Source organism: Bidens hawaiensis, unplaced genomic scaffold, assembly GCF_021521415.1.
Source record: "Bidens hawaiensis isolate Kalapana, Puna unplaced genomic scaffold, B.hawaiensis_p1.1 tig00073063_1, whole genome shotgun sequence".
NCBI lineage: Eukaryota > Viridiplantae > Streptophyta > Magnoliopsida > Asterales > Asteraceae > Bidens > Bidens hawaiensis.
In genome coordinates this window covers 16,997-32,857 of record NW_027502732.1, presented here as the reverse complement: position 1 = coordinate 32,857, position 15,861 = coordinate 16,997, and the positions used below count along the sequence as shown (strand labels likewise).

General features: G+C 32.9%; 1 protein-coding gene across 1 annotated transcript; it reads left to right on the top strand.

The window, feature by feature from the left end:
- Positions 1-13,746: 13,746 nt before the first annotated feature.
- On the top strand, positions 13,747-15,515 carry LOC143606122 (uncharacterized). Its single transcript, XM_077081998.1, has 2 exons — positions 13,747-14,498; positions 14,873-15,515. The coding sequence occupies exons 1-2, from the start codon at positions 13,747-13,749 to the stop codon at positions 15,513-15,515; spliced, it is 1,395 nt and encodes a 464-aa protein (XP_076938113.1).
- Positions 15,516-15,861: the final 346 nt, after the last annotated feature.

Below are 15,861 nucleotides of genomic sequence, written 5' to 3'. Positions count from 1 at the left end.
AAATGGATAAAAATATAATACGTGTTTATAATATATTATTGAGAAATTTAGTGACATTAATATTTGTGAACACAAATTCAAAAAAAAATATTGAACATACATAACCAAATTTAAAACGGTGAATATAAAATAAACTTATGTTTCGGGTGTGGAATCTCATAATCAATTGAATCTACTATAAATAATAACAATAAGAAATTAATATGTGATTAATTTAATTTTTGAAATAGAAAGTGACATTAATATTTTATGAAAAGTTGTCATTTTTAATAATATTCACTAAATCGTATGTGCCGAATAATATTTATAAATGATGATAAAACGGTTATTTAATTTATGATATATTAAGTATTAATTATTTGAAATTATTTCAATTTAAATATTGTGTTCTAAAATAACGCCGTTATTATTTTAGTATTAGTTAATAATTAACATTCACGTAAATTAAAGTAAGATTGCATTACAATTATGGTAAGTATTTTTAGTTTGACAATCAGTTTTTTAATATTAAAATGATAACTTATTCTAGTTAATGTCAAATCACAAAAATTAAAATCAAATCGGTTTTAATTTTACTAATATGGCTAATTAATTTAGAAATAATTACAAAAATGAAAATTAAATCGGTTAATTTGAAAACTTCAAAAAGTTATGAAAAGATTTTGAAATGAGTTTAAAATTATGGATAATATTAAAACCTTTAAAAATTTGTTGAAAGATTGGTCAATTTCCGAATTTAAAAAAAGTTTAAATATGTTAATTAAAAAGGAGTTTAAATTTTGTAGTTTTAAGTTTGAATTTGGTCTTATATGTAAAGATTGAAATAATATGAAATATCTTGATTCATGAGAATAATAATATTAATAAATTATGAAACGTTGTCATGTTTAATAACATTCACTAAATCATATGTGACGAATAATATTTATAAATAATGATAAAACGGTTATTTAATTTATAATATATTAAGTATTGATTATTAGAAATTATGCAATTTGAATATTGTGTTCTAAAATAACACGGTTATTATTTTAGTATTAATTAATAATTAATATTCACGTAAATTAAAATAAGATTACATTACAATTATGGCAAGTATTTTTAGTTTGACAATCAATTTTTTGAATATTAAAATGATAACTTATTCTAGTTAATGCCAAGTCACAAATATTAAAATCAAATATGTTCTAATTTTACTAATATGACTAATTAATTTAAAAATAACTAAAATATAAAAATCAAATCGGTTACTTTGAAAACCTAAAAAAATTATGGAAAGATTTTGAAATGAGTTTAAAATTATGGAGAGTATTAAAACCTTTAAAAATTTGTTGAAAGATTGGTCAATTTCCGAATTTAAAAGAAGTTTAAATATCTTGTAATTAAAATCATGAAAACTTTATAACTTATTTATTGGGTTTTCCATATATAACGTAATTGGTTATATATAGAAAATATAATGTATCTTACTATGAATTAATAATAACAAAATTACTAAAATTATAATAATTATTATAAATTATAAAGATTATCATTAATAAATAGATAAATATAAGATACAAAAATAAAATTTTCTTTAATATATCAGTTCTGATTAAAATATATTAAATGGACAAAACCAACAACTATATATGATTGATTATATAAAAATCAAATAAATTACATGAATTGTGAAAAATACATAAATAAATGAATAATAACAAAAATATACATCAATATTAAACAAAAAATAAGATATCTTATCAACAAATCTTCAACCTATGAAATTAGCAATATCAACTTGGGAACATAACCTGAAATGAGAAAATTAAATATTAATATTTGTTTTACAAATAATAAAATTTAATCGTGGTAATGTTACATGTTATGAAAAATTTACACAGTAATTCATAAAATTCAACTTTAATTTAAATTTGGAAATTTATAAATTTTAAATTACATCGTTTTAGAAATAATAAATTTTAGTGATGGTAATTTTAGAAATTATGAATGTTTGTTTAATCACCCATTTAAAAAGTTCAACTTAAAGTTAAAATCAACTTTAATGTTTGACCAGACAATTTAAAAATGTTTGACCAACTTAAACGTTTGACCAGCAATTAAATAAAAAAAAACAACTTTAATTTAAATTTGGAAATTTAAACTTTTTTAATCAAATAGTTTTAGAGAATAATAAATTGTAATGATGTTAAGTTTAGACGTTATGAAATATTGACTAACCATTTATAAATTTCAACTTTAACTTAAATTTGGAATTTAAAATTCGAAATTGTAATCGTTTTAGAAATAAAAAAAATTAGTCGCAGTAATGCTACATGTTATGGAATGTTAAACCACTAATTTACAATTTATTATTGGCCTTACCGGAAAAAGAATAATGATAATGTCCATGGATGAAATTTTTTATTTAGAACCTAAAAGAACAACATGTAAAAGAAGTTCTAAAAGAACAACATGTGAAAGAAAAAAATAGGAAAAATATAAAACTTCAAATAAATATAAAACAACCATTGTTATAGGTATAACACATGAACGGAAAAACTTACTGGAAAAACGTAAAAACGTAGAAATATTAGCTTCATCGCCGTTTTTTATTTAGAACCTAAACTGATTTTAAAAAAATCAGTTAACAATGAAAACAAAGATAAAAATGTTAGATCTACAATAACCGGAAGAAAATATAATGTTGCTGGAAAAAGATATAACCTTGCCGGAAAATCATATAACATTGTTGGCCATTATAGTATAATATATAACCTTACCAGAAACGATTAATCTCGATCTACATTACCGGAATATAGAAGATGGTGGATGATGGAGTTAGTAAGCCGAGAGAGATAAGGAGAGAGAGATAGAGATTAAATACAAACAAAAACGGAAAACAAAAATCTTACCGGAAAACCGTATAACTTCAAAATATCAATTCAATCTTGGATTTTGATATACAACATAAAGAGATTATTACAAAATCATATAACAATTAAAATAAATATAAAACCATATCGGAAAACCTTACCGGAAAAAGATATTACCTTGCCGGAAAATCAAATATTGTTGGCCATTAGAGTATAATATATAACCTTACCGGAAAACGATTAATCCCGATCTTCATTATCGGAATATAGAAGATGGTGGATGGTGGAGTTAGTAGCCGAGAGAGAGAGAGAGATTAAAATGATTTTGATGGAAAATATTAAGGTTTTAAATAAGTTTTTTGGTGTTTGGTCAACATGACACATGACACAATATTAGAGCTTTTGAAAATTGTAATTTGATGACTGGATTGCACATGTGGACAACCTAGTTAAAGGTCATGTGTCCACATTGTATTGCTTTAATAATATTTAAAAGACTTGACTTGAATCCAACACCTCTTAACTCTTTTGGCTTTCCCTGTAAATCATCAACCCATAATAATAGAAACCTTGTTTTTCCTTAACAAAGTTAGAATACTCCTTTATATATATACACAGTGTCTCCTAGTAAGAGTAAAGAACTTCTATAAGTGAGCTAGCCTCTCACATTAGCTAAAAAAACATGTCTTGTTAGTGTTGTGTTTCAAAGCGACCAAATTAATGTTGATTTGTCTGTATGACAATAGTATTCGGTGGCTTTATAGAAACAACTTAGGGGGTGTTTGGCTTAGCTTTTATCAGGGTCGGCTCAATGTTTCTGGAGGCTTAAAGCGAGATTTAAACTCGAGGCCTTCTTCTATTTAAGGTGTAAGCAATTAAGCAAATGCAAATTGATCTAACTTCTAACTTAAATAAAAGAATTGTTTCTGGAGGCTTAAAGCGAGATTTAAACTCGAGGCCTTCTTCTATTTAAGGTGTAAGCAATTAAGCAAATGCAAATTGATCTAACTTCTAACTTAAATAAAAGAATTCATATGTCAACTCTCAAACTCTCTAATGAAATTAATAGAGTTGCATTTTAGAGCATGACTAAAATTATAATAAACCTTAGCGATTAGCATCTGTTGGAATTACGTATGCCCGAGACACATACTTATACTAATGTGGCTAACTGTGTTTGATCCAAGTCGGGTCATACCCAATAACAAGCTAGACAACACCAAATGTATTCTTTTAGTGATTTGATCACTTAAACGAATACCGAACACTGCGCAATTAGAAAATTGGTTTTCTAAATAATTACACTTGATGATTTAAATAAATTATCTGGATAATTTATTTATATATAAATTAATTATTTAATTGGTTAAATAATTAAGATAGCATGTATGTTTTATAAAATTAGTTTTATAAAGTATGAGTTGGAGATGTTTTAATTGTTAAAACAAAACAAAAAAAAAAATATATATATATATATATATATACAAAACCGGCCACCCATGTGGGGTGGTGGTTTTACCCAATCAAACACAAGATGCTCTTTAGTTTTTTATAAAGACTTCTTCTTTTGATCCTCCAATGAATACACATGCAATTTTTGAATCCTTTTCTCAAGTGTAGCAAGCAAGCTCTCTCTCTCTCACTCTCCAAAACCTACGGCCCTTTTGGGCAGAAAATAAAGGGGCTTTTGAGCTTGTTTTGGTGTTCCTAATCCTAGCAAAACAACTTGGTGTTGTCACAAATAGCTTGGGGTATCACACTCTTGAGGTCTTCTTCTTTGGAGGCTTGTCATTCATCCACCATCCCTTCAACAATCCACTTGTTCTTCTAAAGGTAGAAGAAGGTACTATTTACATTTTGTGAGCATATTGTTCTTGTAATTTTGATCCTTGTTCTTTGGGTTTTAGTCTTAACATAATGGTATGTTCATTAACATGTTTTAAAATCTAAGCTTCCGTTGCGTTTTCATGTTAAAATGGTTAACTTGAAACTTTGATAACCTTGTATAAAACCCAACAATGGCATCAAGAGCCGGTTACAAGGACTTATGCTCCTTACATGTTCCTAAATTTCGGGTTTTTTCATGGGTGAAAAAGGGGTCCGAAAATTTGGTGGATTTTACCCCTCATGGTTTTGTAAGATCTTGACATGCATGGAAAGATCTTAGGAAACCATTTAACATTATGGATGTTGAAATATCAAAATTGTAAAATTTGGGGGGGGGGGGTGGCCGTAGCCTCTTGGGGGGGGGGGGGCACCTTTTGGTTTTGTGATTTTGGGCAATGGTTGCTTAGGTTGCATGCTTAGAACATTTGGTATGTTTGGATGTGTCATAACCGAAACCTAGACCTTGGATGTGTTGATTGTTGTTTTGTGTATGTTGATTATGTTTATTATTCAATATGGTTGTAATAATTCATAATTTTAGGCTTGTGTAATTTATTTGTTCATAAATGGTATGTAATAAATAGATTAGTTGCATTTTCTTCATTTTAAAAAAAAATATGTATTAGGATACATGTTGTAAAAATTGAAGATGCAAGAATTGGTGGATTTGGGCCTTGGACCGAAATTTTGGGCTTGTTGGGCCTCACCGGCCCATCATGGGATTCAAGCCCATTAAGCCCATAAATTTCACTCTTGGGCCAAGAAGACTTTTGGAAGTTTGGAGCCCATTAACAAGCCCAACAAGAACACAACAACTTGGAAAGGATACTTGAAGCATTTGGATGCAAGATCAAGTGGGAGTCAACATTCCATCCTTGTGTCATGTTTTGTCCCTTAGGTGTGACTTATGACCTATACTTGTTTCGGCTAACAAGTATGGTCAAATTTAGCGGTTTTCGGTTATGACTATATTTTGCATGTGTATGCTTGGTTGTTTGTTTTACTTATTGTAATGTGTGGTTGATAGATATTAGGATATCCAAACCGTCACATAGGAACGACAACTAGCATAAAACGGGTTCTAATATATATTTGGTAATATCGCGTCAATTAGTTTAATTAAATGGGTTTATTAAAACTAAGCGATCACTCACTTATAATAAAATTGGTTTTATTATAACTAGAACCTTGAAAATTGGTTTTCAAAAATCGCCATATTACTAAATGCATGTTAGGGTATGGCATAATGTTTTTCAACTAGAATATTTGAAAATTTAAAAATCCCTTTTTCATAATTACCAAGGAAACAAGTCTAACACCATCCTTTTGTATGACACTTAACGTATTAGGGAACTTTAAATGGGATAAAGGTCACCTAACCATTTTTAGCAAACTAATATACTTAGGGTAATATTAACATATTTATGGGATAAAGGTCACCTAACCACTTGTATGTTAATCTTACATGTTTATACAAGTAGGACGACTTGAATTGGAAACCATGTGATAAAGGTCACCTAAGCATGGGATCTAATGGTGTTGATGGGATAAACATGCCAACACGAAATAAGGATTTCGAATGGTCCCATACCTCTAGAAGTTGCAAAGGGTTGCAATTGTCAAGGTTGACTACCTTGTTAAATCAAATAACGGGATAAAGGTCACCTAACCGAAATTTGATTTATCGTTGGATTCTAGAATTTAATTATTATTTTAAAATCTGGAATAAAAGGGTATTAATAATTAAATTGTTTATAATACTAAAATAAAACTTTGTTAAATTTTGTAGATGGCCGCTAACAATGCAAACACCTCTACTCATAACACCCGTAACCTATCCTTAAGAACCATCCTTGAAAAGGATCGTCTAAACCATAATAACTTTATGGATTGGTATCGCAACTTGAGAATAGTTCTCAAACAAGAAGAGATATCATATGTCTTAGACGATCCCATTCCCGATGAGCCTAACGTGGAAGATGAGGAGGCTTATAACTATTGGGTCAAGTACACCAAAGATTCGGTGCAAGCCTCTTGCCTCATGTTAGGGACTATGATTCCCGAAATCCAAAAGGATTTCGAGCATCATGGGGCATACGACATGATAACTCAATTGAAGGAAATGTTCCTTCAACAAGCTAGAGCGGAACGTTTCGAAACGGTTCGAGCGTTTCATGCATGTCGTATGGAGGAAACCCAAAGCGTCTCATCTTATGTCCTAAAGATGAAGAGCTACATCGAAAAGCTTCGTAGGTTGAATTGTCCCGTATCTAATGAGTTGGCTACGGATTTGATCCTCAACTCTTTGACCAAAAGGTTTGAAACCTTTGTCATGAATTATAACATGAATGGATGGGACAAAAGCATTGGTGAGCTTCACGCAATGCTAAGAACGGCCGAAGCGGGAATGGGTAAAAAGGTTTTACCCGTTCTAACAATCAATGAAGGAAAAAGGGGACATAACTCCAACCCCAAAGCAAGTGTTGCTAAGGGCAAGGGCCACGTCCAAGGAAAGGGAAAGAGGAAAGCCATCACGCCCACCAAACCGAAGGAAAAGAAGCAAAAGGTTGCGGCGCAAGATCCATGCTTTGAGTGTGGAGAGATAGGTCATTGGAAAAGGAATTGTCCGACCTATCTCAATGCGTTAAAAGATAAGAGGGATGCGGGGCATACCTCAGGTATTATCTTTACTATACATATTGAACTAAATGTTATTTCTTCAAATACATGGGTACTTGATACCGGATGTGGAACTCACATTTGCAATTTGTTGCAGGGGTTCAAAAGAAGTAAACAACTCAACAAAGGGGACATTAGTCTCTTTATGGGCAATGGAGCAAGAGTTGAAGTCCAAGCCCAAGGAGACTACTTGTTAAAGCTTCCAAGTGGTTTGGAAGTAATTTTGAAGAATGTTTTGTATGCTCCTAAGTTAAGAAGAAACATTATTTCCGTGTCCCTTTTAAAACAATGTGGCTTTGATCTTAAATTTATTGATTATGATATTCATGTTTTGATGAATGGCATATTTTATTTTAAAGCTATACCCATAAATGGTATATATGAAATAGATCAAATTGGTACGTCACATAGTAGTTCAATGTACAATGTCAACACCAAGAAACTCAAGAAGGACTTGGGAGATTCCTATCTTTGGCATTGTCGCCTTGGACATATAAGCAAGAATCGCATGCAAACTCTTCGCAAGAGTGGTATTCTAGAAACAAATGAGTATGATTCATTTGATGTATGTGAATCTTGTTTACAAGGCAAAATGACAAAGCAACCCTTTAATAAAACTTTTGAAAGGTCAAAAGAATTATTGGGTATCATACATTCGGATGTATGTGGTCCTTTTAGACCAATGACTAGGAATGGTGAAAGATACTTCATTACCTTTATTGACGATTATAGTCGATATGGTTATGTGTACTTAATGAAACACAAAGATGAAGCTTTTGAAATGTTCAAAGACTTCAAAACTGAAGTAGAAAGACAACTCAAGACCACAATCAAAGTACTTCGTAGTGATAGAGGAGGTGAATACCTAAGTGGTGTTTTTCAAGATCATCTTAAGAGTTGTGGAATTATTTCACAACTTACTCCACCCGGAACACCACAACATAATGGTGTGTCTGAAAGGAGAAATCGTACCTTTTTAGATATGGTTCGATCAATGATGGCTAGAAGCACTTTACCTCTATCATTTTGGGGCTATGCTTTACTTTCCGCTGTTCGCATATTGAATATGGCTCCAACCAAGAAAGTGGAGAAGACACCTTTTGAAATATGGCATGGAAAGGCTCCATCGCTATCATTCTTAAAAGTTTGGGGTTGTGAAGCTTATGTAAAGCAATACACCCCAAACAAATTAGAAGTCCGATCCACTAAATGTATCTTTATAGGTTATCCTAAAGATGATATAGGATATTACTTTTACGACCCTAGTGAGCAAAATGTTATTATTGCTCGAAAGGGTAAATTCTTGGAAACTAAGTTCCTTAAGGAAGGAACTAATAGTAGAACAGTGAAATTTGATGAGGATCAAGAATCACAAGATGATACACAATTGGTTGATACTAGCACTCAACAAGAGATTGTTGAAAGTGATCAAGTGGTTGATCAAAACACACAAAACGTTCGCAGATCTGGTAGAGTTAGCAATCCACCCGAAAGATATGGATTTTTTGTAGAAGGTTGCTACGTGGTAGATTCGGATGAACCAACCACATACCGTGATGCAATGTCCAAGAATGATTGTGACAAATGGCTTGAAGCCATGAACGTTGAGATGCAATCCATGTATGACAACCAAGTTTGGGAATTGGTTGAACCACCACTCAATTCCAAAGCTGTTGGAAGTAAGTGGGTTTTCAAAAGAAAAACTGATATGCATGGAAACTTGGATACTTATAAAGCAAGACTTGTAGCTAAAGGTTTCACTCAAACTCAAGGGGTTGATTATGATGAAACTTTTTCGCCTGTGGCAATGCTAAAGTCTATTAGGATATTATTTGCCATAGCTGCACATTATGATTATGAAATTTGGCAAATGGATGTCAAGACCGCTTTCCTAAATGGATATCTTGAGGAAGATGTCTATATGGTTCAGCCTGAAGGTTTTGTCGATCCGAAACATCCTAATAAAGTATGCAAGTTAAAGAAATCAATCTATGGATTGAAACAAGCATCTAGAACTTGGAATCATCGTTTTGATGAAGAAATCAAAAATTTTGGATTCATCAAGAACGCTGATGAGGCTTGTGTGTATAAGAAAGCTAGTGGGAGTATAATTACCTTCTTAGTATTGTATGTCGATGACATTCTACTATTTGGAAATGACATTCCAACCATGGAAAGCGTTAAGGCTTGGCTTGGAAGTAGATTTTCCATCAAGGATCTTGGTGAAGCTGCCTATATTTTGGGAATAAAGATCTATAGGGATAGGTCAAGGCGCTTGATAGGTTTGAACCAAAGTACATACATTGATAAAATCTTGAAAAGGTTCAAGATGGAAAACTCCAAGAAAGGTTTTGTACCTATTCAAAGAGGGACTATATTGAGTTCAGCTCAATGTCCAAGCTCAAAGGATGAGCAAGAAATGATGAAACAAATCCCATATGCTTCTGCTATAGGATCCATCATGTATGCGATGATATGTACTAGACCGGATGTGTCATGCGCTTTGAGCATGACAAGCAGATACCAACAGAATCCAGGAAACAGTCATTGGATGGCTGTTAAGAACATATTGAAATACCTTAGGAGAACTAAGGATATGTTTCTGATATATGGATCTGGTGAGGAGGAACTCGCTATAAAAGGTTACACGGATGCGAGCTTCCAAACTGATCGAGATGATTCTCGATCACAATCTGGGTATGTGTTCACTCTTAATGGAGGAGCTGTCTCTTGGAAGAGCTCAAAACAGGAAGTGGTAGCATTGTCCACTACAGAATCAGAATACATCGCCGCTTCATTGGCAGCTCAGGAAGCTGCATGGTTGAAGAAATTCATTACTGATCTAGGGGTGGTCTCTACCATTCAAGACCCCCTAGAAATCTTTTGTGACAACGAGGGTGCGATTGCTCAAATCAAGGAACCTCGTTCGCACCAAAAGACAAGGCACATAGAGCGGAGATTCAACTACATAAGGGATGAAGTTGAAAAAGGAAAGATATGTATTCGCAAAGTTGGAACTGATCAAAATCTTGCGGATCCATTCACGAAGCTCCTAGAAAGACCGAAACATGAGCGTCATGCGAGTGGCTTAGGACTTCGATATTCTAGTAATTGGATTTGATCTATTTTGTATTTACGTTTAAAAGACTTTTGTAATTTAACTTTTATATGATTATGGAATCTTGAGTTAAATTCTAATTTTGCATGTTTAATCCATGAATAAGTTATCTTATTCTAAAAGTCCGTAGTCGATCACATTTGTGGGAACAAATATGACGTAAGACTATTATGAACTAGGATTGGTGGATATTCATAAGGAATGAATATGGAGCATAGGTTTGCTGCCAAGGTTCATAGATATTTGCGGGATACAAATATTGGACTGACCCGCTCTCAATATTACTACATGGAGTCGATGGACCTGATCATTAGTAATTTTGAGTAAAGGAGAATTTCATATTATCCTTAGACCTGAGATGTATACTGGGCCTTGATTTTCACCGAGTATTACACTTTGACTCTCCCCTTCGCTATTCGTAAAAGATGGTACATAAGGATGAGCTCGGGTGGAGTATAAAGTGATAGTGAGAGGCGTATACAGTCAAGACGGAATTTGTTCCTCTTATGTGTTGAGAGTTTAGATGTCTAAGGCCTGATAAAGTTGAATTGTAAAGAGAATGATCACCTATGTCTCTTAGATTCAACATGATATCTAGTAACAGAGGGATATAATGATAGATTCACCTAAATCATATCAAGTAAGGAACTTGAAGGGATGATGTTATTGAATGGCACTTCGTCAAACACATTAGGGGTGGTGAACTGTTGTTAGGCGGTATTCACCACTTGCATTAATTTTCTATGTATCTCGTGCAAGTGGGAGATTGTTGGAATTACGTATGCCCGAGACACATACTTATACTAATGTGGCTAACTGTGTTTGATCCAAGTCGGGTCATACCCAATAACAAGCTAGACAACACCAAATGTATTCTTTTAGTGATTTGATCACTTAAACGAATACCGAACACTGCGCAATTAGAAAATTGGTTTTCTAAATAATTACACTTGATGATTTAAATAAATTATCTGGATAATTTATTTATATATAAATTAATTATTTAATTGGTTAAATAATTAAGATAGCATGTATGTTTTATAAAATTAGTTTTATAAAGTATGAGTTGGAGATGTTTTAATTGTTAAAACAAAACAAAAAAAAAAATATATATATATATATATATATACAAAACCGGCCACCCATGTGGGGTGGTGGTTTTACCCAATCAAACACAAGATGCTCTTTAGTTTTTTATAAAGACTTCTTCTTTTGATCCTCCAATGAATACACATGCAATTTTTGAATCCTTTTCTCAAGTGTAGCAAGCAAGCTCTCTCTCTCTCACTCTCCAAAACCTACGGCCCTTTTGGGCAGAAAATAAAGGGGCTTTTGAGCTTGTTTTGGTGTTCCTAATCCTAGCAAAACAACTTGGTGTTGTCACAAATAGCTTGGGGTATCACACTCTTGAGGTCTTCTTCTTTGGAGGCTTGTCATTCATCCACCATCCCTTCAACAATCCACTTGTTCTTCTAAAGGTAGAAGAAGGTACTATTTACATTTTGTGAGCATATTGTTCTTGTAATTTTGATCCTTGTTCTTTGGGTTTTAGTCTTAACATAATGGTATGTTCATTAACATGTTTTAAAATCTAAGCTTCCGTTGCGTTTTCATGTTAAAATGGTTAACTTGAAACTTTGATAACCTTGTATAAAACCCAACAGCATCAGTAGTCATTCCACACAAGATCCCACGGGAAGATTAAGCATTGGAGAAATCAATGGTCCTTTGGGACATTTGTCATATGGTTCCTTAAATATCATGATATTTGTAAAGAAAATTCGAGAACCCATCAAAAATCCAACGAGAAAATCATTAAGCTTTTGAAATAGAAAAAATAAACGAAAGACCATCAAAAACCTATAACACCTTTTCAAATCAACCAAACGTTAATCGACAAACAAAAATCTTAATCTACACAAATATTTCAAACACACCAAAAAAGAAAGAAAAAAAAGAAAGAAAGCAAACAATCATCCAAGTTAGTGCACTATGCACTTCATGTTCATGAAAAAAGCCATAAATTTGGGCCTAATTAAATTGAATTATATAAAAAATGTAGCCCTAAAATCTTGGAGGCCCAAAGCAAATGCCTCACTTGACTTGGGCTAGAGCCGGGCTTGGCTTTTATTTTCTAGCTTATGCTTACATTTTAAAGTAGCTTATAGCTTGTTTTCTATTATTTGATAAGCTCTTTTTAAGTGTTTGGATTAGCTTATATTCTACAAGTTAAATATACGTCTTAATAAGTTGTTAAATCTACCATTCTTTGATTTGTTACCGTAATAAGTTGCTTGAATATTATTAATCCACCATCATTTGAGGGCAAATGAGTAACTTACCCTCTTAAACAAATAAGCTTCTTCAAATAAGCTAAAAAACCATCTTCAAGTAAGCCTTTTCAAATTAACTTATATAAGCTTATAAGCATAAGCTAAAAAAGCTAAGCCAAACACTAAATTAAGCTTATTTTGTAAAAAAAAAAAACTAAAAAAGTTATAAGCTTTGCTAAAAAAGCTAGGCCAAACACCCCTTAAATAACTTATAACCCCTAATTAAATCAACATCATCTTTGTAGTAACAAACTTTGGTATGTCTATTTAGCTCGAGATTAAAGAAACATGTAAATGATCGGAAAATTGGGAGGTGTGAATGTGTGGTCGAGAGTAACAGTTATGAAGTTATTGAAAATGAAGAGTTGGTGAATAATATAGGATATAAACTCCTAAATTTAAAAGCTCCAGCTACTCTATCAAACACTTACATAGAGATTTTCAAAAGCTCCTAAACTTAAATGGATCAACAGTTCACCAGATTTATTTCACAAGTAGTATTCGGGTTAACCCTTTTATTGAATGGGTCATATGCTCACCATGGTATCAAGTTTTGTCCGAGTCAAGAATTGCCACCAATATTTTCATTTTCTTTACACGCCGTATTTTTATTTATTTATTTATTTGTTTTGTGTATGTAAAAAAAAACATATGAATGAATATTTTTAAATGTTTAGAAGTTTGGATAATATCACACAAGTTGAAATTGTTATAAGCATGAAAATGAATCAGTGCCGTATAATTCAAATATTTGGTATACTTTCAACCATATTCACAAACTAAATATCTCCAAAAACACTGCACAAGTTAGATAGGGGTCTTTTGAGAAGGAAAGGAAAAGAATTATTGCACAAGCAAAATTGAACGTCACAGGATGGGTTGGGATTCTCCGAAGGACGTGATGCCATGGGTGGGCATGTATATTGCTTTAGCATCTTTGATATGCACACTCGCAATGACAGCCGATGTTGTCCGATCATTTTGGCAATGGAAGCTCTGGTTTCCGAACAAATTTTTCACCCTTAATGCTGCTACCATAACCCTCATGGCAATAGCATTGAAGCTTCTGGTGGATCTAACTACTGATATGAGTACAAAAGAAGCTCGTACCGCAAAGATAAGCGGCGCATACTTCTTGGTCACGATGTTAGCCAATTTCCTTCCTTCTTTAGGGCTCATGGATGACAAAGAACTTCTAGCAAACAGTGTGGCTTTGGGAATCCTCGTGATCACTATTTTTGTAAATGTAGCTATCCAAATTTTTACCCAGGTTCTTACACCTCTTCTATTTGAAGAAGTTGTTTTAATTTTCTTATTTCCTTTTATTTGGCCATTTTCAGTAGATTTGACAGTTTCAGCATCTCGAAAAAAATTAGAACAACGGTACAAGGAGTCGCAACAAATGGTCTCGGGTCATCAAGAAAAAATGTTTTCACCCAAAGAACTTAGACGTTATGTTAAAAAGTATTGGATGATGACAGAAACTCGTAACTCCCAATTTGTTATTGCTTGCTCACCGGTTTCTTCTGCTTTTGGGGTTATATGTGCTTTCTTTGCTTTGTTCTCAACTGCAACTTTTGCATCCTATATAGACGACTTGCAAAAGTCTACTTCAGAATATAAGTGGTCTATCAAAATAATTTTTCTCATCCAGTCAGTTGGAATTGTAGTAGGTAGCATCGCACCAATTTTTAGATGCATTACATCAATCGGTCATTACAATCTCTCCAAGAAATGGAGTAAGAACCAACTAAATGTGTTTCGAGTTGAGAAACACTGGATTCAAACACTTCTAAATTGGAAGAGTGGTCATGTGAGTTCACATATCCCAGGTCGCCATTGCAAAATAGTTTTCCATTATGTAAGAAATTTAGTTTTGAACTTTTGTGTGTCACTTCATATTGCGGTATTGGTTATATGTAACACAATATCTATCGTTCCGAGAACTTTTCTTATCATACTTTCTTGTGGTTGGTATTTCTTCAAATTAATTTTGAAAGGGTTAAACAAGTAGCAAATGGGTCTAATAGCAATGCAAGTTCAGAATTAGAAGAATATACAAGGTATGTTGTACAAATTGAAGAGGAGTCGAAGCTTTCAAAACGTATATTAAGAAATACGCTCTATTTTATAACTCAACTACTTGACGAGTCTGAAAAGAAAGTGTCACGCAATCTTACAAAGTTTCTAGAGAAATCTAAAGGATTTAACGAAGTAGTAGAGTTTGACAATGATCATGTTCCGCCTTTATATCCAGTAGAAACCCACAATTGTTGGAGCCTTGTATTAGTAACATTAACAACAATTGCCATTTCACTTCCTAACATTGCACATGGTCATTTTAAGGGACTACTTTCAAGCATGAGGGAAGGTCTCCGAATTGTAAAACAAATTGAAGAATGTGTTGATGTAGAAAGTAACTATGTAACAAGAAAAGCAGCAATACATGTGTGGACAGAGGTTGAAGTATACCGCACATGGTTACAAGTTGAGCTTCAGTTGAAAGCTCGTAAAGGAAAAAACTCGAAGGAGATTTTAAAATGGTTGGGCGAAGAAGCTATAAAAGTTGTGATACAGTGTAAGAGCAACCAAAAGCCAAGTATATATCAATCACCTTCTTGCTTTATACTTGCGAGCTCCTAGAATCAGCCAAACTATCTTGCTGCAATGCGATGAGCAAGAAAATTTGTTGACTGATAACATACTTTTTGAATGGATATCAAATATGATTGCAGATATATTATCCGCTTGCTTCACCAACTTACCACGTGTCATAAAACTGAAGTGTCAACACCATGCAATCGAGAAAAGAGGAGACAACATCCGGAATGCAGCTCGGCTTCTAGGTAAATCCAAAAGGATCCTTAAGATCCTTAAAAACACGTGAACTTCCTAACATAGATCTAGACTCGATGGCATATATCGATAAGTGGCGTGCACTGACCATGAGTCAAATGTCCAATTGTGGAGTGACTAGGATACGACCACC